This window comes from Rhea americana, unplaced genomic scaffold (assembly GCF_003343005.1).
Source record: "Rhea americana isolate MKP2758 unplaced genomic scaffold, rheAme1 scaffold_444, whole genome shotgun sequence".
Taxonomy (NCBI): Eukaryota; Metazoa; Chordata; class Aves; order Rheiformes; family Rheidae; genus Rhea; species Rhea americana.
In genome coordinates, this window is record NW_028186584.1 from 138362 (window position 1) to 164860 (window position 26499).

Here is a 26499-nt window from a genome sequence, read left to right on the forward strand (position 1 = left end):
CTGAGGTAGACATCAAAAATAAAAAACAGTTATTAAGAGCTCAATTCAGACTTGCTCAACCAAACCTACCTTTGGTTTACTTCCTCCTCTTCTATTTTACTTAGTTACGTAATCCAACTTGGTTTTTGAGCCACTGCTTTTTAACTCCCAGTAGCTATCTGCTGGAGTATTTTGGCATGCCAAGCAGCTCATGCTGACTATCCCAAAAAAGTCACATAACCACATTATAAAACATAAATATCTGTTCCTGAGTTAGATGCATAAAATACAGGCACTCCCAACAAGCAAAATCACAGACCAAATACTTGTAAGGAATAYGAGGAAAGATCCAAACACCCTGATTTTGTGTAAAATTTATGGACATTCCAAAATGAACTAGAAGCTTACTGTTTTCAAAAGCAACAGCAGCTCTCAAATGATAAGAGTATGATAGATTAGATATCTGCAATTCAAACCAAATTGCCTGATAACCAAAGGTTAACAAATCTCAGAATTTACCGTATGTTATTCTGGTATTTTGCATCTTTTATAATTTGTTGTGTATAATGTTATACTTTGAGTATACAGGAAAAATGATAGTTTGAGTCATTTAAATCCTCCTCCTGCAGGACTGCACCCTGATTCCACATCAGACTTTGTATTACCCATCATTTGAGGCTTTGCATGAATTTTGTATGGGATTTAACACTGCATCCCTGCCATGAGTCTAACCTGAGYTGCAGCTAGACAGTCAGATGCGTGATCCTTTTGTGACATGGGGTAGTGGCTAAAATGAACCACACATTTTTCTTATATTAAATCTACTGTAAGTATTTTATCATAACGTGACAAGAAAAGCTAAAAGACATCCTTGCATAGAACACTTTGAGCCATAGTGGAAAAAACAGAAAAAGGAACACATTAATCCCTAGTGACACAGTACTCTATCAAACCAGGATAGAGCTCTACCCCACCCCAAGGTGATTCCTTTCGCACCTGGTGAAAACAGCCTTCTCATTTTTTGCATCCATAGTCAGCTTGATGGTCTCCTGGCCTGAGCCTGTACTGATGGTTTCCGTGACAATATCAGCTTTATCGTCCTCTTCATCACTGTCTGAACCTCCAGACGAGCTACTGTCTGAAGCCACTAGCGGTGCTTTCCTTGTAACACAGACATTCCAAACACAGGGTGAGGCAGCACTGACTGAAAAAAATAAAGAATTCACATTGCAAAATGAACAAAAACATGGGAACAACTCTTCAGGTACAACCTCAAGTAAGTACAATGGTATCAAATGGAATGCTTACAATTACAGCAAATTTCGACATGATGGTTTTTGTGCATATCTCACAACTAAGACAGAATGCTGTATTTTTTTTAAATAAGCAAACAAAAGGAAAAAGAAATTAGAGTTCTCTGTCAGGAAAGTCCCAACATGTCATATTTGTGTTCAAGACAAACACTAGAGCACACTATTCCCTTCACTCCTTGCAAAGCTCACAAAAGGTGACTACTCTGAAGGGAGGATTAAGGTAGTCCATGATATCTCTGTTGACTACAACTGCTCTGAGAACTTGTTATGGTAAAACTTGAGTAGCTATTCTTTTTAAACCCTTTGTTGTTTTTCATTCCATATGCATGCCTGTCAAGAGCTTTCCTTTCAGGAAAGCAGAAAAGAAGCGTTGCAGTCTTAGAGCCTTTTCTTGAAGTCTTTTCTTCACAATTTTGATAGGTGCTCAGGAAACTTAATTCAACATATAGTGCTTGACTGACAGGCAGATTTAAATAATGTGCATCAATAAAGTAGTCATCACACGCTCTTTGAGYTCTGCTGAACTGAATCTTGGAATTTAGTTGAGAGAATACACTAGAAAATGAATGCAACAGAGAAATGTAGCGCACTGTCCATCTCAGTATTTTTTAATTTTTCTTCTCCTTGCACAGAAAAGAAGAGGGAAATAAATCAAACTGAAGTTATCCAGCTGGCTAGGCACAATTACCAATAGGATAACTTATCATATCCTTTTAATTTTTGGTAAGAGATTTTATAATCAAGCACATGGCTAAAAGTAGCACTTTCAAGTAGTTTACAAATGAATTGTTTCTGTCATATCAACACTTACAAGAATAAATTTAATACTTTTATTGTGGAACAGGATTATCCCCCCAAAACCTTCAGGATTTCTGAGTATTATTTTAATGGAGTGAACTCTGTACAGAAGGGATCCTTTAAGTAAGGTAAGGCAGGCAGCACTGGAAGGAAGTTCTCCCCTGTAGACTTGGTATGCTATGCAATACTTCAAACAGCTTAAATTATATATCTGTTTTGTCTTGTAACATTCTTACTTACAGCTCTTGTCCTGACTCTGTTTTGGGTTTCCATCTGAATCACTGCTTTCTGTGTCCACAGGAGAACTGCATCGTGGACCCGACTCAGAGCTATAGTAGAGTGGGAAAAAAAGAGGGAAAAAAGCCTTGAGAATGAAGTGCAGATACCTTGGTTGTTACTAATTTTTTACACAAATATCTTTACATTATTTGAAATTATTTGTTTACTTATTCTATAGTCACAGTCTAGCAGCAGTGGCAATACACACCATATTGCTGTACATGAATATTAATGTCAGTGAATAGAAGGACAGGAAGACAAAGGGAAGTAGGAAGCCCTGATATAGAATACTCAGATCATATTACAAAATAAAAGAGACAGCAAGGGAAAGGGAAAGAGAAGAAGATAAGATTACAATCAATGAGCTCCATCAAACCATATTTCAAATATTCTTTCATGCAAAAGTTATAAAAAAAATAATTGAATTTATGCCATTTTTACCAACAAAAAGGTTGGAAGTCTGTGAATTTTGCCCATCCTTTCTCCTCAGGCATGGTGTTCTCTGGGGCTGCTGAATCCCACACACTTGATCCAACATCCATGGCAACACAGGGTGCTGGGGGCTTTGAGTTCACTGGCTCAAACACAGCTGTCCATCCAGATCCTGAAGACACAGAAAAGCAGASTGGAATTCCTATGAGTCTTCAGAATCTTTGGCTTTCTCAAAAATTTCCCAAAGTGCTCCCAGAGATGAAAAAAGACCAAAAAGAAAAAAGAAAGACCCCCCAAAAAAAGACTGGGACTGGCASCTCTTTGATATCTATAGGAAGCTGCCTGTCTCAGATTACAATCAACCTGAAAATCCCTTTTTTGACAAGTATTGTTATCCACAAAAGAGAAGCACTGATTAAGAAAAATGTCCTTATGAATTTCATTGAGCCAGTTGTTTTCAACTGAACTCTGTTTAAACACATTATTTTCTTGCCAAAAGTTAAGAGATGCAGTTTTCAACTGTTTCAGACATTAATTGTTTAACCTTGGCAATTACTGGTAGAGAAATTACAGGTAGAGAATTGATACACGGATTAAAATGTTTAAGATTACAGAAATAATCTAGAGCAAAATTTAGAATAGAACTTGGTTTCCAAGGTCCAGCCTATTGTTTATTTATTAGAACATACTTCTATTCCTACAGATCATAATTTTTTAAATAGTGTTTTTCATGACCGTTCCTCAAGAAAGATAATTTACTTGCATTGCATAGGTCTGTTGTGTAAACTGATTTGCACGCAACAAAATTCAGAGTGGAGAGCCAACAAATCCAGACTCATTCAAAAATTGAACCAAAATTTGAGCCAAAATCTCTAAAGAGTAATTACACCRATGCACAGTATCTACAGATTGTCATTTGTATTATATGTACTGGTTCTTCCTAGTAAGAACTGAAAATAATGACACTACTAAATGGCTGCAGAGAGCTGATTACAAAATAAATACACTTTATTTTCATAGTTACCACATAGGAACACCAGATATATATATAAAAAAAACTTTTAAAATTGAAAATATTTGTACCAAAAGCAGGCATCATAGAAAAAAAGAGCTGTGGGAAAATATCACCTCTGTTTCACCTGACTGAATTTGTTCTGCTGACAGTGCTGCATGTCTCATGAACTTACACAGTATTACTTGCATCACTGCTCTGGGAAAAGCTTGTCTATCTGGTTTTCCTCTAGGCAGCACAAGAATGGATTTACAACATGCAAACTAAAAATTAGACAAGCAATAAGGCAGAATAATGAAGATATACAGGGTGTGGAGTTACTTGGCTAGGTATATAAGAAGTTAATGCTGTAATCCTCCACTACTGTTTTGTTTTTCAGTTTTTATACTAAAAGAGTTAATAGTATTACTTGTACTTGTGTGGTTGTCTTAGCATAACTGAAGCAACACAYTCCTGTGCTGAAGAAGCTGGGCAGGGCTTAGTCTCACTAATATTTCAGAGACAAAAAATAAATACTGAAATTCATGTTCTCATCTGTACAGGTGGCTTTACAGAATAGCCATAGAARCCAGGCAACTTGCAGATTGTCATTCTACAGCAAGGATTACAGATCTCGTTTGAAATGGGACAGGAAGGTAAAGCCTTTACCTTCAGAGGAGTCAGAGTCTTTCTGCTCAGAAGTATTGTTCCTGTTGGTGTTTGCTGAGGAAGGAGGCAATTGATGCTCTGTTTCCTCCTCCTCTTCTGAGTCCACACTACCGTCATGATCTCCATTCTCAAGATCACTTTTTGATGAACTCTCTGAGGTCTGAGATGCTCCAAACCTGAATTACASAACTCAGAATTAGAAAGACCTCTTACAGCAGCTAGTTTATCCCTCATCTGCTTCCCTCCTACCCCCAAAAGGGGAAAAGAAAGGAACATTCAGGATGTTTTCTTACAGCATATCTTTCAGTGCTTAGGTCACAGTTTAGCTGGATCAAGGTGACAAAGTGCTCTGTATTTTCCACTGAGGCTACTGCACAGTCAATTAATTTTCCATTATAAAGTTCTTCCTAATAGTCATAGTCCAATGATATTCATGAAAATTCATCCCACTAATTCTTTTCATATTCCCCTGCACAATTCTAAAGGATTTCATTTTAAGAAACTTCCCATCAGCCACTATTTAGTTACTATACAAAAAAATTTTTTTTTTATAAACCAAGTATTATTTGTAATAGTGTTACATGTTTCTAGTACTTTGTAAGAATCTAAAAAAACATTTTTTCCTTGCAGATCATACAGTTTAATTTAAATAAAAAGTTCAATACTACTACCACACTAAAATACAAGGAACAAAAATAGACAGTGAAAGACAGTGAAATAAAAATGAGAGTGAAAGAGAATATAACACCCACAAAAAATCAAATGTATATAGGTAGATGCAATTAGATATGACCTTATACATTCCACTTGTTACTGAAGAAAAACATGAATACAGTATACTTATTAAATTATCTGAGAGTACCTTASGTAAAGCAGGGCAGAAAGTAGATAGAACAACTAAATCAATACACATAGCCACACGGAAGATATAACATGCTGCAAATGCAATTTCTCGTATTATAATTTTCATAGAAAATTCCAAATAACTGATGACTGAAAAAATGATTTGCATTTAATCACCAAGTTGAGTTAAACTTATTATCTCCAAGTGAATTATGACTTAACTAGGCATACAATATTCCATCTTAGTAACAAGATATTTGTTTCTGATTCAATTTATGTCAACCTTATACACCAGAAAGGATACACCCAAGGCCCAATTCAATTAACATAGTTACATTTTATAGATTTTTATTAGGAAGTAAACTAGATGAGAGGAAATGTACTTAATCAAAGCAAGTATGGTAAACAAAATTTTTCGCCTTTACACATACCAAATGGAACCTGATTAAGACCTGTAATTGGTCATAAGTTTTCTACATTCAAAGGATGGACACGAGAGATGAAAGATTAGCATCTAATAGTCAATAAAGAAACAGGAAAACAATTTATTTTTAAGAAATTATAATATCTAAATTTTAAAGATTAATCTGTATGGCCAATTGCTTTTAAGTTCTCATTAAAGATCAAAAACCTAAAGTCTGCAAGTTGCCCTTTGTTTTAATTATATATATCATGAACGTTTATGGTTGCTTGTGCTGAAGTCTACACAATTTATTTTAATTGGAGGATACAGCTTCTTCCTTGCACTTGTAAGGGATGTAAACATCAATTTTTTTTTTTTTTTTTTAAGAGTAATTCAGTTCAAGTAGAAGTTGGGAACTAATCAACTGATGCTGAATCCCTTTTATAGAGTTTATTTCCCCAAAACTTACAAAATGCAGAGAAGCAATAGCAAGTTCCTAGGAACTTTGCTTGTCAAAAGACATCTGCAGAGATGTAATGGGAAATAAGTTCCAGTGCCATATTCAGGCCTGGAGGTTGATAAGAGCAGACAAAATAGTGGCAAACGAGATGAATACTACTGTGATATAAATGCTATGTATTAGGGAAAAAAAAAAAAAGAAAAAAAATCAGCTTAATAATATTAGGCAAATAGAATTTAAGCTCCTGACTATTTTTTTTGCCTTATGTATTCATATTTTAGATTTGCAATTATAGAAATAACTKTTTTTAATAACTGACTATACTAAAAGGTTGAAAAATGCTAAATGATTCACAATGCCAGAGATGCACCATGGGAGATAAGGGAGATCATTAATTGTCAGGCAAAACACATCTTTTTTTTCRCTGGACTTTTTGGAAAAGACTCTTCTATCTACTGTCCTCAGCCCTACAATCTTCTCAGTCTCCTCCTCTTCAAACATGAGGAAAGGAGTAAATTCTAAGTTTATCAAATTAAACTTTTATTTTTTGATCTTTGAAAATATACTCAATAATCTGGTGCTTCCATCATTATTCCATTCTCTCAAACTAATTGTTTCACATTCAAGACAACCATCTTTTTTTGCAGAAGTGTGATACGTAAAACACTATTTTATGCAAGAAATAGGCTTCACACAACATAATTAAGWTATAATTAAACAAAGAATTAACTAAAATGTAGCTTCACAGCATTTGAAAAGAAAAATGAGTTTTTCTTTTCATCTTACCGTGTTCTTGATTTAACTTGGGTTGCATAGGTTATCTCCTTCTCTTCCCAGATATCTTCTTCCTCCTCATTATCATCGAATTGTTGGATCCGTTCATTGCAACAGGCTTCAAAGAGGGAAGCATTGGGCTAAAAGAGTATCAAAAAGAAATTAAGTTCCATTTGTTCTTTGAAGAAAGAGAAAAGAATTTCGTTGATGAGCAAGTTCATAATACAGCAGTTATACACAACTAATACCATGAAGGTGTTTGCATTTATTTCATTCTTCTTTCCAAGTTAAGTAACAAGTAGTGGTCAGATATGGAAGAGAAAAATAGCACAGAAAAATAAAAGGCTTAGTATGCTCAGAAGCAGCAAACCCACCACAGATCAAGAAAGAAACGCACCCCTATCTCAGCCTACACTGCCTCCAAAACAGCAGGTATTTCTGCACGCTGCTCCATAGTTGCTCTATTACATATATGTTTCTGCATCACTCAGGATAGTAGGGATATAAAATCACTGGCAGTATGAGGGCTAGAAACAATTACCTTAAAAATATTCACAGCTGGGAACTTTGAGAATACAGTGATGCCACACACGCAACCAGTCCCACCTGGGCTAACAGCCCACAACGCAAGTTCTTTTGCTACTGCATTCTTCTCAACAGAATTACAAGGAGCTTCTAAGCAAAAATACTTGACRCATAACATACTAACCTCATTTCTCTAAATTACAGTTTTTCAGACATTGGTAAAATGAGTTATCCCTGTAAATGCACTAATAATCTGCCTATCTGGGTGTTCCCAAATCTCTGAGTTAGAAGATTCAGAAAGTTCTGATTTCAAGATGATGCACAGGCCAAATCAACATCTGTCTTAGAATTTCAGTGGACACAAAAATTGTCTAATCAGGAAAAAAGCAAGTTAATATAAGTAAATAAATAGCTATTTGCGGCTGTAGACTTAGCTGGCCATTTCAAAAAAGAAAATTTTTTTGTATCTGTAAAGCATTATCTAGAGCAGCCAGGAGGGAGAAGAAAAGCTTTTCATAGCACTGTTTAAGTGAAAAGGAAAGTATTTTAAGACTAAAGAAATCTAAGTCTCAGTACTGACTAAAACAACCTTCAGTCCAGAGATGAGTCTGGAATCACCTCATTTAAACCACTATCCCTCTTCCTCAGTAAGTAGTGACTTAAGTCAGTAAAATAGAAAGGACAAGACACCACATGACAATATACAGACCCATACGAAACCCAATACTCTGTTATTTGTATTTTTCCCTAGTCTGTGCATGACAAGATTATCAAAATGAAAATAAGAGCAACTGATTCACACTGCAGAGAGCTAGAGAAAGATTCCTCCAGTGTAGAGAGTACTACTTCTGAAGACTGTGACCAAAGCAATAAAATGTAGGGAGATTCTATTAGGGTATATTTAATGCTCTGAGTTCCTTAACTGGATTCAGACATTAGGGCCTCTTTTCATTTGCTAAAATAATATTCCCTTTCTTTCAAAATGACTATAGCTGATTCAAGCATGAACTAACTTGCTAAAATTCATCCTATTAAATAAATATCCCCAAATACCCACTTACACTGTCATCATCTGCATCTATATTGAAGTTTATCTCTGCAATCCTGTCAAAAGGAGCACTGCAAAAAGAAGGGAAAGAAACTTCAGTGATGGCACGGAGTAGCAAACAGCACTTTTGCAGCCTCAATGCAAGACCAGAGGACAGCTAACCACAGAGACACTTTATATGACCACTCAACAGCTTCTACATTTGTTCCCTGAATATTTGCTGCTGTATTAAGTGCAATGTTTTCCTCTCCTTAGGATGAAAGAATGATTATTTCATATTTTTGAATATTTAAAAAGTACGTAGGATTTTCATTCCTACATTCAATATCTTGAGGAAACGTCTTTAGCCTTATCTTGTTGACAAGGTATTTTGACCCTTCAAGGCAACCACAGCCAATGACTGGTTGTTATTTTGCGATTCTTACGGTACTCATGCAATATATGGACTATCACCAAATTTTTCAGTAAGTATCTTCAGCTGAATCAAAGCTTACATAAAAAGAACAATTTGTAATTAATTAAAAATAAAGGGAGTTGCATCTGAAATTCCAGTCCTATGGTCAGCTAAGAATTCCACTAAGTTCCTCAGAATGAGACAAGACACAGAAATCTTGCATAGTGAGCATGTATCCAGAAGGAACAGAAATCATCTGTTTTTTTACATAATCACAATATCCTTAGGAAATCTTAGTATGCATAGTATCTCAACATCCCCTGATACTTTACTGACCTACCATAGTTGCAAAAATCATTAAATAACACAATTCCTCATTTGAATTTAAGATTTTCTGTTCTAACAACAGCAGAGGGTGCTGTAGGCCAAAAAATTTCAACTTACTAGTACCATTTGGGTCAATGCAGTATTTTTTCATAGTATCTAGATACTCCAGACTTTGGAAAGTATTATTTTCCTTTAAGAAGACTGTAGAGTTAGCAAAAAATACTATTATTCAAATCATCAGAACAATGAAGCATGGTTAATACTTCTTACAACATTCAAATTCATATCTTTCAGAKTTTTAATCAGCTGGAAAACAGATGACATAGCACCAGTCTTAAAATGTTCTACACTAGCGCAGTTTTGTAATATATTCTTTGTTTCTAGTACAGAGAAGGATGGCACATCTCAGTTACAGATTTTGCTCAGTTTCATCTTCATTTTTAATATGCACAGTAACTACCTTCAGCAGATTCTAAAATAAGGTAACTCTTCTCATACCCCTCACATGCACACAAGTTCAATATCTGGTGCTGTCTCATAAGAATCTAAAATTCTATTTTTTTTTTTTTTTATGTTCGAACTAATTCATATTCAGTTAAACTCTCATGCTAGTCTGAAATGTACTGGCCTTATTTAAGTTCCTTACAATCACAACGTTCACAAAACAAAACAAATCAAAACCAGGAAAACTGGACTCCAAAATCTTCCTCCACATAAAAAAATCCATCTTCCAATTATTTGGCAAACACTCTAATGGAGTTCCTAAGACTCTAAGGATCTTAAGAATCAGAGCAATCAAACATGGAATGCCTTCAAGACAAGGTTACTTGGTTCATGCTTGAAAGCATCTCTGAAGCAGCCAAACTATTTCCAAATCGTCATTTCATTTAACATACTTCAGAGAGTCCACTAATTGCTAAAATTATGCTCTGAGCAGAACCAGTAAAAGGACCTTCAATAAATAAAATGTGGACCATTTCTGGTGCACAACTAAAGAGTCAGAGCCATTTGGCATGCAGTTTTCTGGGCTAAAAGCTTCCTATCTTTATCAGAATTCCAGGACATGAGGATCCTGTAGCATTTGCACAGTGGACCCCAACATTTGCTGGCTTGTGAGAATCAGGCCTCAGGATGTAATGTACAGCAGGTATCATCACACTGACTCTCTCTGTCACCTTGGATGACAAATACTTCTTTTGACTGTGATAACTGCTGCCATGAGATGAAAGAGAACAGGTAAAATGGTAACCAGAAACAGACTGTGTAACATCCTGGAGCACCTTTATGACAGTAGAAGTAATACAAAATAGTTACAACTTCTGAACTATTACAGACAAGCAGAATATTTACAGAGTCCTAATCCTTTCCTTAGCTACAATTTTTGAGGTGAAAAGATGAGGTGTGTTTTTAATTAGGTAACAGCAGTTCTTCTATAAAAGCAACACCACTTATGAACACTGAATTCAGCAAGCTACATAGCACTAAATCCACCTATATCTTCCTTCTTTCAACTATTACTTGGTCCTRCCATATCTATATTTCCTTATTCATAAGAGAGAGAGGTTAAATTTTTCTGTGGACTTCATGAGAATACTATTCTCCACCTTCTACTCCTAATTTAAGTAAGGACTTAAACCCACTGAAGAGTAGCAGTATAATTGCCTCAAGTTAGCATCTCTAATGCTTTGCATTCTGTGCAATTAAATGTATTCCAGAATATAGATTTACATTTGTATTAAAAACGTTTCTTTTCAAAATGAAGAAGTATTTTTCCTTGATTCAACAACTGAAATAGGAGATCAGGTACAGAATCCTGTAAAAAGAATCACTGTGAAAAAAGGTCAGCCGCTTTCCAAGACATTTATCAGTCTTCTATATTTTTCAAGCTAAATAAGATGCACTGAGCTTCATTTTATGACCTGAACCAGAAGAAGAAAGATTAGCTGCAAACAGCCTTAAATGCTAAGTATACAGAGAGCTCTTAAAGCTCTATAAACTTACTTGATATTATCATCCTGGTCTGCAAATTCCTCATCATTAAAGCCAAACTGATCCACAAAGTTAGCTGTCATCTGCTGGATCTGGTACTCTGAGAAGGCCTGAATAATGGAATGCAAAAAGAGCTATCACAAAGATGTCCAAAAGTATCTAGTTAAGCTTTGTTGAAAACAGGTATTCTAAGGAGGCATTAAAATCACAGAAAAYTGAGAACTTTGAGAAATCATCTACATCTTCTTCAAGGCTGGACACTCAGACTTCTACAAGACTGATTCCTCTGCTTCATTACTCTATTAAAACATCATTTTAGCTTTTTAATTTGTTTGTTTCTACACCTCTAATCACTCTCAATGCTATCCTCTAGCTTACCTTTTGTTCATACAAATCACTTTTGAAGTTCACTGTCTACACTCATGCTCACCAAACAGAATGGAAGAATTACTCCATGTGTCTTTGAGTAAACACTCATACACATCACAACGTTTGATCTCCCACAACAGCTTGGGTCTACTGACTATTTTTCAGCTGGCACCCCATCATTATTGCAAAGGCATTTTTTTGATCACCTTCTTGCCTACCCATCCATGCCTTATTCTCTGTTTCTGAAGAAGATTGTTTCTGCCTCTAAGTAGAAAAATTCAAGACTTTACAGCAGGTGATGTTACGTACCTATGTGACCCCGTCTGAAAAGTTCTGTAGGCTCCTGTCAATATTTCTATTGATACTTGTCACAATAAAGGGCAAAACAGAAATTCCTCCTAGGGTCAATACATTTTCCTCTTATTTTTATGAGCTTTGAGCTTTCTACATATCAGCTGAAGAAAAGAAGAATCCTGAGACCTTAGCTACAGTCAAGTAAGCCTGTTTCTTCTTAAGTTGAGGCTTGCAAATAGGTTTCTTCCCTTATAAATGAACATATCTTTACTGCTAACATTTTAGTATGGCTCTTCAGGTTTTTAACAGAAGACTGCACAGCTCAAGAGGAAGCAGAACCCCTCTACCACCTCCAATTCTGCAGCAGGTAGGTGATGCATACTATCTTGTTGGCTGAGAAATACACTAACACACTGTAGCTGGTCTATGACGTCCATACTACCCAACCCACCATCATGCAGAAAACCAGGACAAAAGAAAGAAATATGGAGTCTCTCATAGGAATGGAAGAAACACCATGTATTTGGGAGCTGGATACAGTCTAAGCAAAATTCCTTCTGAGACTAGACTGGAGTCTGCTATGTAAGTAGGTATACTAGAAAAAAACAAATCAGCCAAGCACGCTAACTAAGAGTAAAATTTAGGAAGCTGATCTGTACTAGGAAGAATTAATCAGAGAAGAATCAGAAAAGCAAGCTCCCCAGGAACAGCGAAGAACACATTGTTAGCTCACTTGTTGGAGAGAAAGTTCATTGGGAAAAGCACTCTCAATGTCTTCATCCTCACTGGAAGAGTGCAGATGGTGAGTGCTCACCTGGAAGTACAAAAAAGTAAGCATAAGGGAAAACTAAGAAAGCTCAAATACTTTCATTCCACACACACAATGAAAGACCATACTCCCCAGAAGGCAGAAACTGTCCCAGTGAATAAACACAGTAACACAGATTAGAGTTTACCAAAACGTATCAGAACTGCTGCTGCTTCAAGAAACATTATGAAACATGTTCTTTACTAACACTCTGCCCTTGTAAGCCTATTGCAAAAAACAAAGCAAAAGAAGAAAAAGACCATCAATACCACTATTTTCTATTAAAGAAAATTCAGAAGATAACAGGCCTGATCAGAAAAGTCTGAAAAACGCAAAGTATCAGTATTCTCACCAAATCCACCGTATTTCTCCTGTTTGTTTCCGTCAGTGTCTCTTCTACAAAACTCTCCCATCTCCCCCTGCAATCTTCAGGTAGCTCTGTAAYAGAAAGGTCCCCATCAAGATTATTACAACTCAGGAAGAAAGGATAAATGCCAGTCTAGGCAAGCATTTAGCCCCACTGTCACTCCTGTGTTGGGAACAGTATCTTCATCAAGGCATTGGTTTGAGGACTATCCAATCCTTAATAAATAGGGTTGAACTCCTTCTAGGTACATTTAGCAGAAAAATAACAAAACATATTGAGCTTGCCTGAATATCTCAGCTGATTGCACTGGTTGCTTGGAAGTCTCTGGGCAGGCACATATACCTGCACATGAGCATGTGTTTTATCAGTGCTCTGCAAAGTGAATTACATTTTACTTATGACTTTCTAAAAATGGCAAATTCTGCAGAAAAAGGAAAATCTTTCACTAGGCAACGCAGTAAGATACTGTTCGTAACCATTTTGACTCACTTGTGCAATTTTACAGTAGRCTAAGATACAAAACTTCTACCACAGCTTTCTGAAAATCAGCATACTGGTGACCTAAAAGTTCTACTTTTTTTTTTTCTCCTTTCCTTTCATGGCTATATAATGGAGAGAAATAGCCATGGCTTGTGAAGCTTTCAGTCTTTACTAAAATATGTATTCCTTCTCAATTTGAATGCATATACAACAAGTACCAATCTACTATAGTACTATTTGATCTATTCACTAGGAACCAAAAAAGGAAACTGAGTCACATTTGTGGCCCTGTTTTACATCAATAGATGTCAACAGAAAATCTTATTCCTCTCACACAAAGCTTATGTGAGATAAAACAAGTTCTCAAAATAAAACGCAGTGAAGTCATGATGGACAAAGCCTGACAGTGTGAGTATCTCCAACACAGCAGAGATGTAGGCCCTCAGGAACATTTACTCTTGTGTTTCTCATCCTCTCATATAACTTCTCGTTGTCACACCTGTTTGAGCACCACTTATAAACGGCACCCTAGAATGCTACAAATAAACACTACAGATGTGCGTAAAAATCCTGACATAAAAAAGTAATCTTTAGGACAAAAAGGATAAATTCAGTGTCTGTTTGCAAAAACAAAGTTCCGGCAACTTCAACAGGACTATATGTTAACAAAGATCAACAGAATGTGGTCAAAATATTAAGGGAATTTACACTATTTAAGCACTATTTACACTATTGTTATAAAAGGAAGCCTCATGAAATACAAGGCACTAAAAATATTCCTAAAAGGTCTGCGAAATTTGTTAATCAAGAAAAAAAATGGGATAGGAAAAGGAGCATATACCTTTAATAAATTCACTAATTTGAGTTTGCATGGGGCCCTTCTCCATGTTCTGTACTACAGCATTGGCTATCCGTGTAAGGTGGCCCATATTGCCTCGCCTCATTCCACCTTCTGCCCTGAAAACAGAAAACAATCAATAGCAATATAACTAGACACCATGAATCACAGAGAATCATAGAGTCATAGAATCATAACCAATTTCACAGCCTAGAAATACTAACAGTTCCCTGCTGCTGCAACAGTGTTTGACATATGTAAGCAGGACTATAAACAAGGTTAAGAGAAAAATTTTACTCAGCCCTGGGGAGGCCTCATCTCAAGTAGTGTGTCCAGTCCTGGGCTCCCCAGTACAAGAGAGACATGGAGCTACTGGAGAGAGTCCAGCGTAGGGCTATGAAGATGATCAGAGGGCTGGAGCACCTGCCCTACGAGGAACGGCTGCGAGAGCTGGGCCTCTTCAGCCTGCGGAAGGGAAGACTGAGGGGGGATCTTATCAATGTCTGTAAAGTATCTGAAGGGACCCCTGGAAGGGACAAACTCTTTCCAGTTGTCCCGTGTGATGGAACAAGAGGCAATGGGCAGAAATTGAAGCACAGGAAGTTCCGCCTGACCGTGAGGGGGAATTTCTTCCCTGTGAGAGTGACGGAGCACTGGAAGAGGTTGCCCAGAGAGGTTGTGGAGTCTCCTTCTCTGGAGATATCCAAGGTCCACCTGGATGCAACCCTGTCTACCATGCTCTAGGTGACCCTGCTGAGCAGGGAGGTTGGACTAGATGATCTCCAGAGGTCCCTTCCAACCTTACTGATTCTATGATTCAATGAAAATATGTTGCAGCAGGAATCAGCAGGAATGCTCTCTATCCATGCAGGTAGAGTAGAGGATGCGTTTACCTGTAAGAAACGAACCCGTCTGCATTTTTCCCTGTATTCAGAGGGAAGAAACTGCTCATCCATTTCTGAATGCACTAGGCATTCTTTACAACTGCCTTAAATCTTAAGCTGATCAGGTACAATGCAAGATTAGTACAGAAATAAATAACCCCATTATACTTTCCACTAAGAAAACATACAACAATAAGAAGAATTTAAATCACTCCTGTTGAAAAAGCTTTAGAGTTTTACTTGCAACTGAAATATTTAGCAGGTGAATGAGAGAGGACAAGAGAGATTAATCTACAACCACTGGATTTTCCCCTTACAAGAAAACATAAGAGGCCATTCAAGCAGTTGCTAAATTACTTTTCTTTGAATCTCCAGTTTGTCTCCTTCACCAGATGGCAAAGAAGCTATCTGAAAATCAGGGGACAAAGAGCCTGAGCTACTTCTGCTTTCCACAGTATGCAAACAAGAACTGATGAGGTTTGGGAATAAAAATATGAACTCTAACAGTAAGAAATTTTGCAGTAAAGTATTTAGACACAGCATTCCTGCTTTTAAACTGGCAGGTGCTGAAAGTAAGACTAGACAAAATTCACATATACAGTGCCATTAGTTATTGTGATATTATATACTTTAAAGTGTCCCAAATATTGAAGTTTAATTCAGAAATGATTATTTCTTTATGTAGCACAAGGAGTATTTAAGATTGACTCAACTACAAATGCAATTGTTGGGTCAGAATCAAAGCAAATGGAAAAAAAATTATCACCAATGAGATGACAAGAAGTTTCCACCTAATGTTACTAAGTCTCCAGCTGTAAAACAAAGTTTTCTTTTGCAGATACTAACAGAGCCAACATAAAAGAGAGACTCACTTTTCCTTGTGGGTAGGGGAAGGCAGTAAATTTGAACATACCAGGGTTAATTTTCAGCTGGTATGCTGTGCTCGTGTAAATTCTCCCCTATTGCTGCTCTGGGAATTTGTGTGTAATGCTACTACAAAGCAAGCAGGAGAGCAAATAATGTCAGCTCCTCCTAAAAACATGGAGTTACAGCTAAATGTTTAAGTTTTTTTATGATCTTCCCTTCAAAAGAGCAACAATCTTTTTCTGAATCTTTAAAAAGAGTAAGTTCATACTGAAATGATCTTGTGCTGTCCCCTAATAGTAGAGTAGATCATACGCAGGTGAGGAGACTAGATGGTTTGGGGCTATGGGGTGGACCTCCGCCACTCCAAATGTTCCTGTACCAACAAGCAGAATACAAAACAAATGCAGACTGTAACTGTAAATAAAACTGTCCTTTAACAAGGACAGCACTTTAACTAGCAGCCCAAATCTGGGATTTAAAACTATTCAAATAYAATTAACACCTGTAAATGAGTTTCCAATGCTAAGCCACAGCCTTTTGCGTAAAGACTCGTGATAGTTCTTTTATACTTCAAACTCAATAGGACAGCAAACACCCAAAGTTAATTTCTATTTCAATACTTTCTTAATATTCTTTATCAACCATACCACAAATGGTGGTTACTACATTTACATGAATAAAGAGGCAAACAAAGATGTGCTATAGGTAGCTYTGTAAGCTACTGTTTACTGCAAACTCATACTGATGACCAAACTTTATTTATTTTAAATTCTAATTACATAGGCAGATCAAACGGACTGAAATAAAAAAAATACGTTGGTTACTTAGAAGGTAAGCTCTAGTAGTTACAAAGTCCTTTACGAAAAATATACAGAACACCTAAAACCAAGAGAATTCAAAGCGAAAGTCCATGTCCTAACAGGAAACTTTATTTCCAGAATTCTCTCTGCTGCTTTTTCAAATTCACAAGCTCTTGAATCTTTTACCCTGGGGCTCCTACTGTTTCACTCCATCTCCTCATTTAGTGYATACCATAATCTTTATATAACCTCAAATTTCTTAAAGCACACCATCTGAGATACCTCTCTGTTCATTTAAAATACATATTTTTAGACATTAAAATTCTTCTCAATTTGGAAATTGGAGCTGTGTATGGCATAAAATATGTCTGAATTCTTGTTCCTATCTAATTAAAGTGAGAAAATTTTTACACAGAACTCTTAAACAGGAACCATAATGCTTCTTTGTTACCACAAAATTGTGCACAACTAAAGCTATCAATAAAATTTGTTATCATCAGCCCAATGGATTGCAGGAGGTAAAATAAATAAATTAATTAATTAATGGCTTGACAGTAAGCCTAAAATAATTACAGTGGGATGATACAGCACTTTGGAGCTATAGAGAACTAGAAACAGTGATGAAGGATAAAAACATTTAGCTGGGTAAAGAAACAGGAGCCCAGATAATACTTTCACTCAAATCTGTTTTTTTTAACAATTTAGTTCTTATTATCAGCATGGCATCTAAGTGTTTATAAAGTTAGAATATTAAATGAGCAATCTGAAGCACAAACATTTGCCAGACAGAATCTCCATATTGTTGCTCACTCTAGGGAGAAAATGATTGTGTATTTATGGAAAAAAGTAAAATGTTAATATGCTATGTAAATTTTTTTGAGAAAGCAAGAAATAAACTTATGCAGTTGAGCTGAGACATTATAAACATTACTTTTTTTCCATGCTTGGGAGTATTTTAATTATACATCAATTTGGTAAATTTGTTCTTTAACATACAAATAATCCAAATTCCTCATCGTTTAAGACACCACTAAAATGGAAATTATTCAAATAAATACAAGAATATTTCAAGGGAATATTCAAAATTTGCAGCCCCAGAACAACAGCATTCTGAACCTCAAATCCCTTACTGTATTTTGTCATTAGCTTCCCAGGCATCCAATATCCTTTGCACTAGGCAGCATTTCTGGAACAGCTAGAAAATAACAAGAGATAGAACATTTCAAAAGTTTGCCAAAGAAAGACTCATGCCTTAGAAAGCCTGTTCTGAACTACAGTTACTTTTGTTCATTCCTTCACTCCTACTGAACAAAAACTTAAAAGTTCAGCATTCAAGGTTCCCTCTCAAAATTTTTCTCAGAGGATCCACAGAAAACAGCAACACTTTTAAATATCTTCAGTCTGCTTTTGGGGCTTCATACAACATTTTTTTCATTTTACAAACACTACAAAACTTTTCATTATGAGGTCCACAATGCAGGAACTAAAAGCTAGTTATCTAATCACAGCTATTGTGATTTTTCTTTTTTTTTTTTGTCCTAAGTCTATATGCATCTTTTWAAAAAAAAAGAATAAAAACAGATTCATAAGCTCATTAAATGAGATCCTGTGATATGTTTCTTGGATGAACAAATCAAATATACAAAAGCAAATATATTTCCATCCAGAACTGGAAGAACTGAGTAATGCCTATAGATAGATAAATTCCATTTTTCTGAACAGCTTGTCATATAATTTTCTTGTTAATGCAAATTCAGACTGAATCAATCCATCTAAAGTTCTCAGGTGACAAGACCAGACTTACATGAGTCACCATGATATTTTCAGTATTGTTTTTTTCTGGAGTATCCATGCTCTCTGTGGCCGCATTTCCATTCAGCACTTCTTCTTTGCCTTCTAGGTCATTAGTAGTAGTTTTTCCCTCTTGTACAGAGTGTGAGAGAATAGCTGCTATGGACAATTCCACTTGGAAATGCAAAAAGTTATTCCATGTATATTTAAAAAATAAGTCCTGGAACAAAATAAGAAACAAAAAAATCCACTCTGTGACACATCTTCCCATTTTTAACAACCAGATGAAATAAAACCACAGCCCCATTAATCGATTAATGATGAACGAATGCACTAAGATAACTTCCCACTTATATGTCACAATATAAGTCCATGTCCTGTACTTGAACGTACTCAAGTTTTCTCAGCTCTTATGCATACTTTCCCATAAAGTGAGCACAYTGGTAATACTCTGATAGATAACTAGAGCTCACAGCATTGATACCTTCAACAAATATACTACCTATTCTGTGGCTGCATTAGTCAAATGAAAAGTATTAACTAAATTATTTGTAAGCACAAAAATAATAATTTGCTAGAAGACTATCYTGAGTACAGTAGCAGTTTTCAGGACATGTCCTTGTTCATGGTTAGAAAGATCTGCTCTCAGTATTAGAAGATCCGTCTCCACAACACATCTGAGCTTTCTCAATCACAAGACCACTTCGCATACACATTACTAAACTACCGTAACAATGAAATGAAGCTCATGCTTCGAAGTTAACATACTAAGCAACTGAAATCGTACTACAAAAGCTATTTTTGAGAATGGATGTTCTTACTCTCAGCATTTTAGGGAAATAATTAGGTACTGGCACACATGAAACATACTCCTTTGCACTGAAAAGATCAAAGAAAAAGCAAAAAGACTCCGAGTTTAAAGGCATACCCTCTTTCACAGTATGTCATAGTATATTACTCACAAGTAATAAGTTCATGGTACTGAGTCTGCATAGTTCCTGATTAATACTGGGAGTGTTTGTGTGAAGCAGAGCAGCTATTAGTCGAGATCCATGAAGACGAGCATTCCCCAGTGGCTCCTCCAAGACACCAATTGTAGTTAGGATTGCTGTTTTCTACCAGAGAAACAGATATTGAGTGCCCCAACAAGGTCAATGTTTCCTTTAGTGTCTCTGGGCAATGACTTGACTAAACACAACTTGTTAACTTCCTCACATCAACCTTTTCTGCAGGAAACCTGAATCCTCTCACTACAGGCAGAGGTGTCTCATCAGCACTGCTACAATGGCCTGTACTTCCAAATTTTAAGATTGAAGTCAAAATATCCATTACGCCTAACTGAAAGTTCCTCTCTCTTCCTTCCCCAACCATCTTTACACAAGCCACCAGCCACAGCATATCTCATTTTTCTCATATATGGTGTGCTTGCTCTCAATTCCTTCTGCTTGGTTCCCAAGCACTTGAATCACAAGCTTCGAGCATGGCTTTTTCTTCAGGGGTTTAAGTTACAGCCTGCCTGTTCCAGCAGGTAGTGCTTTCAGAAAACACCCAGGAAGCCTCCATATAAAGAAAAGGGAGCCCTGGAAGGCAGGTCAGCAGACTTTTTGCTCCTAGAAAAGGCAGAAATGCTTTACCTTGGGAGGGCTGAGCAGCAGCTGGTGGAAATCCTTTAGCCTTGGTTCAATACCATATAAAATGCTGCTATTGACAGTGTAAGACCTTTCAAATCCCTGAGTGTATGAGTCCATCAGTCCTTCCACCCTGCAAAGAAGAAAAGCACAACAGTTAAGATTTGACAAAATCTTAAAATGGTCCCCAGTCACACTGTTTCTGTTGGTYTTTTTCTCTTGAAAAATAACTGTGAATATGAAAAATAATCATTTACAGCCACTAAGGATATTTACGTAAGTACTGTATTATTTACAAGATGATATTTACATCATCAAAACTATGAATGAGATAGAGTGGGAAGACAGAGAATAAACTGTTTGCACAGCTGACTGAAAACAGCAAAGACAAATTACTGAAGTTCCTCACGGTTTTTAAAGCTTCACAAATAACTGAGCAGCAAGTTGCATGCGCAAGTGTTAACTATAAACATTTGTTAAGAAAATAACCTTCCCTAAGTGTTCAGAAAGATGTACATGAAAAAAAAAAAAAAAAAAAAAAAAANAAGGGCAGATGTAGCTACGCTCAAGTCATACCTCCTTCCTTCTTACTGTAAGTAGTAAATTGAAACAATGGTTACTGTTCCCTTCCAACAGAGTCTTACACTGGAATTAAAAAAAAAAAACATCACACAACTTCCCCCCTCTCATTCTAGTAACATTCCAGAAAGCCAGAAACGGGCTAGATAGGCAAACTTAAGCCTTTTCCCCTCATAAATCTTCAGAGATCCTGGGGACAAGACACAGTAGAATTTAGTATCTCAACTTTTCAGTTTTAACTCTGTACATTATTTTCTGATTAGCAACTGGTTATGTGCCACGTTCTGTCTTTTTCTTTCCAGTACCATTTCCTAATCTTCCACTGCCTTCTTCATTCTTCCTTTATTTTCTCCTTTTTTTTTTCCAGAAAGAGAGGGAGACTTTCAATGTCTCCCTTCCTCCCCACAATTCTCTTTTGCCTTTCCTCTGCTCTATCTCCAAAAAAGAGAAATAAAAAGGGGATATAGTTCAAAGAAATAAATTTTAAACTGTACAGACATATATATATCATCAAACAGATTATGCATGCTACACTATTTTCTCTCAAATTCTGCATATACTTTGCTGRCAAGACAAGAATTCCTACACATGTACAAAAGAACAAGAGGAGCACAAAGAAGGGCCAAGCTGCTAATCGACTGTCCTGAAGTACAACCACTGCATCAAAAAATCAAAAAAAGCAAAACAAATTTTCTTGTACTTATTTCCAGACAGCACTTCAAACTAGAGTAAAAATCTTATTTTTTTGCACAAGTAAAATTAGATCTGAGTTCCTAGAATTCTTCTTGCTAGGGAAGAAAGTGCTAACTTACCCAGAGCGCCTTGTTTCCAGCAATGTTAAAAGAACTTGCGTTCCATTCACTATGCAATTTTCAGTCTGTTCTCCATCAAACATGTTCTTCAGGAGTTGCTCTACACATTCCTGCCTGTTGATCAACACAGACATACATTAATAGTATTAAAATTAGAAATATTTTGTAGTTGCTTTAGTCACAAAAAAATCATTTCTGGACTTTCTGAAAAAAGGGCTGCATTTTTTTCTCTGGAAAGAAGAATAAAGACATTCCTCTCTAAAAAGTCTTGTACGATAAGAACGGAGCTGTGCTAGGTTTAAGAACTTGCTTACTCATCATACTAAGGCAATACTGGAGTATAAGCACATAGATTCCAACCCAAAAGTGATTCTCTCATATTAACAGTATATGCCTCTTGATTATAAATTGGAAAGCAACTGAAGTGTTAACTCAGTCCATTCATTTTTTTAAAGACAATATGAAGCTATTAACTCATAGTCTAAAATTATCCATCAGAGTTCCAGAAAAAAAGTAACAAACRTAAGCTAAACCTCATCTTTGCCATCGGCTTTTTAAGACCCAGAATCTAGAAACAGAAGCCAACAARTGTGAATTGTAAATAATATGCATGTTTTCCATAGTCTTGGAAAAGTTTTAATYGATTCAGTAGCTCTGTGAGGCCTTAACCAAGACAAGATGCCCTCCAAACACTGACAAATTTGGGGCAGCTGGCTGGATCATCAAGAGAAGTTTTGAAGACTGCTGGAGTCAGAGCAAATAATGATAATGGTCCTTTCTAGCATTAAAAACAGTTTTACACTCAGACCCWTAGAAGTTCTACATAAACAACACAAAGATAACTGCCTATTTTTTTCTGTGCAATCTGCTATGCAAAATGAGTAAAAGATACAAGCAATATGAGGTTTTGGCTGGCACTGCTACTTATCAACAGTTATTTGACTGCAGCAGTGCCTGCTTCCACCTCTATATTCAAATTCTTTTCCCATGTTGACTCTGCAGATGTAATTGAAAGTTCTCCAAAACCCAGCATACAGTAAGTGCCTTTCTCACCTTGCAAAGACACATGTTCAACAAAAAAAGCAGTACTATTCAGTTCAGATAGACTAACTTTAACTATTTTCTAGTATTTGAAAAAATCTCATTTACATTTGTATAAATAAAAATGAGATAAAATGTAAAAACACATGAATAAAATAGGAGATTGAATCATTTTAATAAAGAACAACTAAATACATTCCGTCAGCATAAGAGGTAGCATCAGGAAAATAAAAGAATAGTTACAGTAACTAACTAAACRCATTTTTGTTGCAGACAGTTAATCTGCAGAACAAATTGTTGCAGATGGCTTAGGCAAACTGAAAATCAAGATTTGATATTTACTCTGTAAGTCTGGTCATGGCTCCTTCCTGCAGGACTTAATGATTATTAATTCGCGATTCACAGAAAAAAAAACATCAGCTAAAGATCAAAAAAGTTTACTAATACTACACAGAAGAACTGAGTGAGAAAAGAAATGACATGTAACAGCTACAGATGATCAGCAGAAAGATAAATAGTACAAAAAACACTTTTGTTCAAAACAGTTATTCTTAYAAACAATGAAGTGATATAACACCTTTCAGAAATGCTTTTTGGAAGTGCAAAAATAAAATGTTTRTTTATTCTATGGATGATGCAGGCAGTGTCTAAAAAAGTGAATACAAAGAATACAGTGGAAGTGAGGGAGGTTGGGAGGGGGACAGAAAGAGAAGAGGAAGGAAGAAGCTAAAGAGCATCCCAGTAAAGTGTGAGCCAAACTTCAAATTTCAGTTTTGTAAAGCTCTATCAAGGAAACAATTATCAATTGTATCTATCAATTAATAACATCAGGGTCACAGAGGCTCTCATGAAAGACCACATGGGTATGAAAGAAAAACCCATGGTATGAAAAACATATGGGTATGAAAGACACATGGGTAGCAATCTTCTGCCTAAGCGTAGCAGGATTCTGACCCCTCTCTTAAACTACTAGAAAAGTCTTCGCAGGATGAGTTTGCCACGGCCTACCCCACCTCATACTATAGTGAACCACTACACTTGTTAAAGGGTCTGGACTTAGCAGGTGAGATAACCAAGCAGGCGGCTCACCTCCAAATCTTAAAAGGCTCAGATTTTACTTATGCCTGATGAAATGGTGAAGGTTCCCAGGATCAGGGATGCAATCTACACTAAAAACTCAGCGTTGCACTAAACTCTCAATAAGAAAATATTATAGTAGGCTACTGGGTAAAAGGTCAGATCTCTTTTATTTGTGCAGGAGCAGTTAGAGAAATGAAACATTTAAGAAAGAACATTTCCTTAAAAGGCGGAGGCTTGTATGTCAAGCATCTGGAAGATCCTGCACATATCTCCAAAGAATGAAGTTTTTCAGTTTGTGAGCAGCGCAACAGCACTATTTACATCCTGTTTTCACCTGTACACCCTGCTTCTGGCTGATTCCCAGAAGAGGAAGAGGGTGTCCCTAGTACTCATTACTCATGCTTATGAACTGACAGCTCGAAAATGGCAAAAAGTAACAGCAATGTCACACAAATTTAAAAAGGTCTGTGTTAAAAACATTTTAAGCCCTATTTAGAGATTGTTATGCACACAACATTCACTTCACCTACTGCAAATCTTTTCTCTTATTCCTTTTCTGTCAAAAGATTTCTTTATGCCTAAAAGAACATTTTTATTTTTAATCTCACATTGAATGTCCAGTCAATATTTTTAGGTTTGAGGCAAATAAATGAAGAGGAAACATGCTAAAGCAAGTAATTTAAAACTGAATTACAAAGAACAAAATAGTGCCAAGGGAATGGAGTAAACTTGAAAAATCAACATTTCTGGTGTGTATTGGGTGTCAGTGGGACAGAGACAAACTCTTTCCAGTTGTTCCATGTGACAGGACAAGAGGCAGTGGGCAGAAATTGAACCACAGCAAGTTCCACCTGAAGGTGAGGGGGAATTTCTTCCCTGTAAGAGTGACGGAGCACTGGACCAGGTTGCCCAGAGARGTTGTGGAGTCTYCTTCTGTGGAGATCTTCAAGGGCCGCCTGGGTGCAACCCTGTCTACCATGCTCTAGGTGACCCTGCTGAGCAGGGAGGTTGGCCTAGATGATCTCCAGAGGTCCCTTCTAACCTTACTGATTCTATGATTCTATTCTAACTTTATTTGGGAAGTAAATTCTAACCCAAAAAAAGCATGAGAGTGCAATGTTCTTATCAACATATTCCTTCAAAAATATTGGAGAAGGTAGCTCTAGATTAAAAATAACTTAAAATGAAAGTAATTATTGAGCGTTTCACTGCAAGTTGTCTGAACGTATAAGAGCAAGTTCTGAAAAGAAGTACAGAGCAACAGTAGCTGGGATCACAAGCACAATGTTGTATCTTTTTTCAAGAGAACCCCTTCTATCAAATGTATTTTTAAAAATCCAAGTCCTATAAACGTTACTTTTGCAGACTCCACACTAGTACCACATTGTTACTAGATTAAATCTAGCAATAAGCCCATCTCCTTTTCTAGTGGCTATCTCACAAAGTACAGCACCTATCAGACATACCAACATTAGAAGAGAAAGGTCTTCACTGTGTTTATAAAGCTCTGTATGCAGTTCACAACACAATACACCAACAGTTTGTTTCTCTAGTTTGTGTCTTTAGAAAGCGATGAGCAAATAACAGTGTTAGTAGCCAGTTTAGCAACAGTCCTAAGTACTGAAAAGTACTTACGATTCCAGTGCTGTGAGAAGTGGATCAGGCTCAGGAACCTCCTGGAGTTGATTGCTCTGGTCTCTGCTCAGTCTTATGATATCACACAGGGTCTGGGAAGCATTTGATTGCCTCTGTAAACAACAAAATAGAGTATATGTCAGTATTAACTTTTCAGCTGGCTCATCCCGGTTTTGAGAGAAAATGTAACAGCTGGGAATGCAAGAAACTGAATAAATGAGCATTTTCAGTACAACTTCTACCATGCTCTAGATTATTCATCCTTATGCTTCTAGTAATTCACGTAAGCATAATAATTAATAGGTTTTTGCATCAAAGAGAAGGTCTTCCTGAACTTCTCAATTAAATACAGCTAAAGATTGCAGAGAGTGTTTTCTTTTAACCATCTGACCAAGTGTGTTAACTTGTGAATTTAAAATACAAATATTTCATTCTTGTTTATCACTGCTCAGGAGGTTCCTTTCATGAATAAAAATAATCTGCTTGATAAAACTATTTAAAATTTAATTACAATGTATTAAAAAGCTTTAAAGTAGTATTTTGATAAATAAATTATCTCAGCCTAGCTATTAATCAAAAACTCTCTTTAGCTACTATATCTATAGGATCTAATGCTGTAATTCAGCATTTATCCGCAAGACAGCATTGCTAAAGACCCACAAATCAGCACGCCACTTCCCCTTTTTTTCTCTCAAAAGGACAATTTTTCCTGTGATAAGCCAAGGGAATCATATTATTAGCATTAAGCAAAGAATAATGTCTAATCAAGTTCACTTTGTTTTTAACAATCACAGGAATCTTTTGCTGTTAGCAATCACAGGAATCTTTTAATGAATGCCCCATCTTCATCTAAATCAAAGCAAGCTAGATATGGATATCAGTGCTTTTCCTCCTCTGTGTCAGGGATGGCAGTCGATACCAAAGTAGAGATGCTAGTGCAGGAAACTGAATTCCAGAACCAGAGGTCCTGGCTTGGCTGTTTTATGACAATTATCAAAAGGG

General features: G+C 36.4%; 1 protein-coding gene across 2 annotated transcripts in view; it reads right to left on the reverse strand.

The window, feature by feature from the left end:
- Nucleotides 1-26499, reverse strand: part of PPP6R2 (protein phosphatase 6 regulatory subunit 2) — a 102883-nt gene that overhangs the window by 12265 nt on the left and 64119 nt on the right. For both annotated transcript variants that reach the window (XM_085315942.1, XM_085315943.1), the window contains exons 7-22: nucleotides 25498-25610; nucleotides 21742-21855; nucleotides 20357-20483; nucleotides 19685-19837; nucleotides 18736-18942; nucleotides 18062-18126; nucleotides 14384-14499; nucleotides 13048-13133; nucleotides 12621-12701; nucleotides 11237-11334; nucleotides 8528-8585; nucleotides 6954-7081; nucleotides 4462-4637; nucleotides 2811-2973; nucleotides 2331-2419; nucleotides 976-1183 (exon numbers count right to left, since the gene is read on the reverse strand). In XM_085315942.1, coding sequence (XP_085172068.1) covers nucleotides 976-1183; nucleotides 2331-2419; nucleotides 2811-2973; nucleotides 4462-4637; nucleotides 6954-7081; nucleotides 8528-8585; nucleotides 11237-11334; nucleotides 12621-12701; nucleotides 13048-13133; nucleotides 14384-14499; nucleotides 18062-18126; nucleotides 18736-18942; nucleotides 19685-19837; nucleotides 20357-20483; nucleotides 21742-21855; nucleotides 25498-25610 — 1982 coding nt within the window. The remainder of the gene's footprint in view (nucleotides 1-975; nucleotides 1184-2330; nucleotides 2420-2810; nucleotides 2974-4461; nucleotides 4638-6953; nucleotides 7082-8527; nucleotides 8586-11236; nucleotides 11335-12620; nucleotides 12702-13047; nucleotides 13134-14383; nucleotides 14500-18061; nucleotides 18127-18735; nucleotides 18943-19684; nucleotides 19838-20356; nucleotides 20484-21741; nucleotides 21856-25497; nucleotides 25611-26499) is intronic.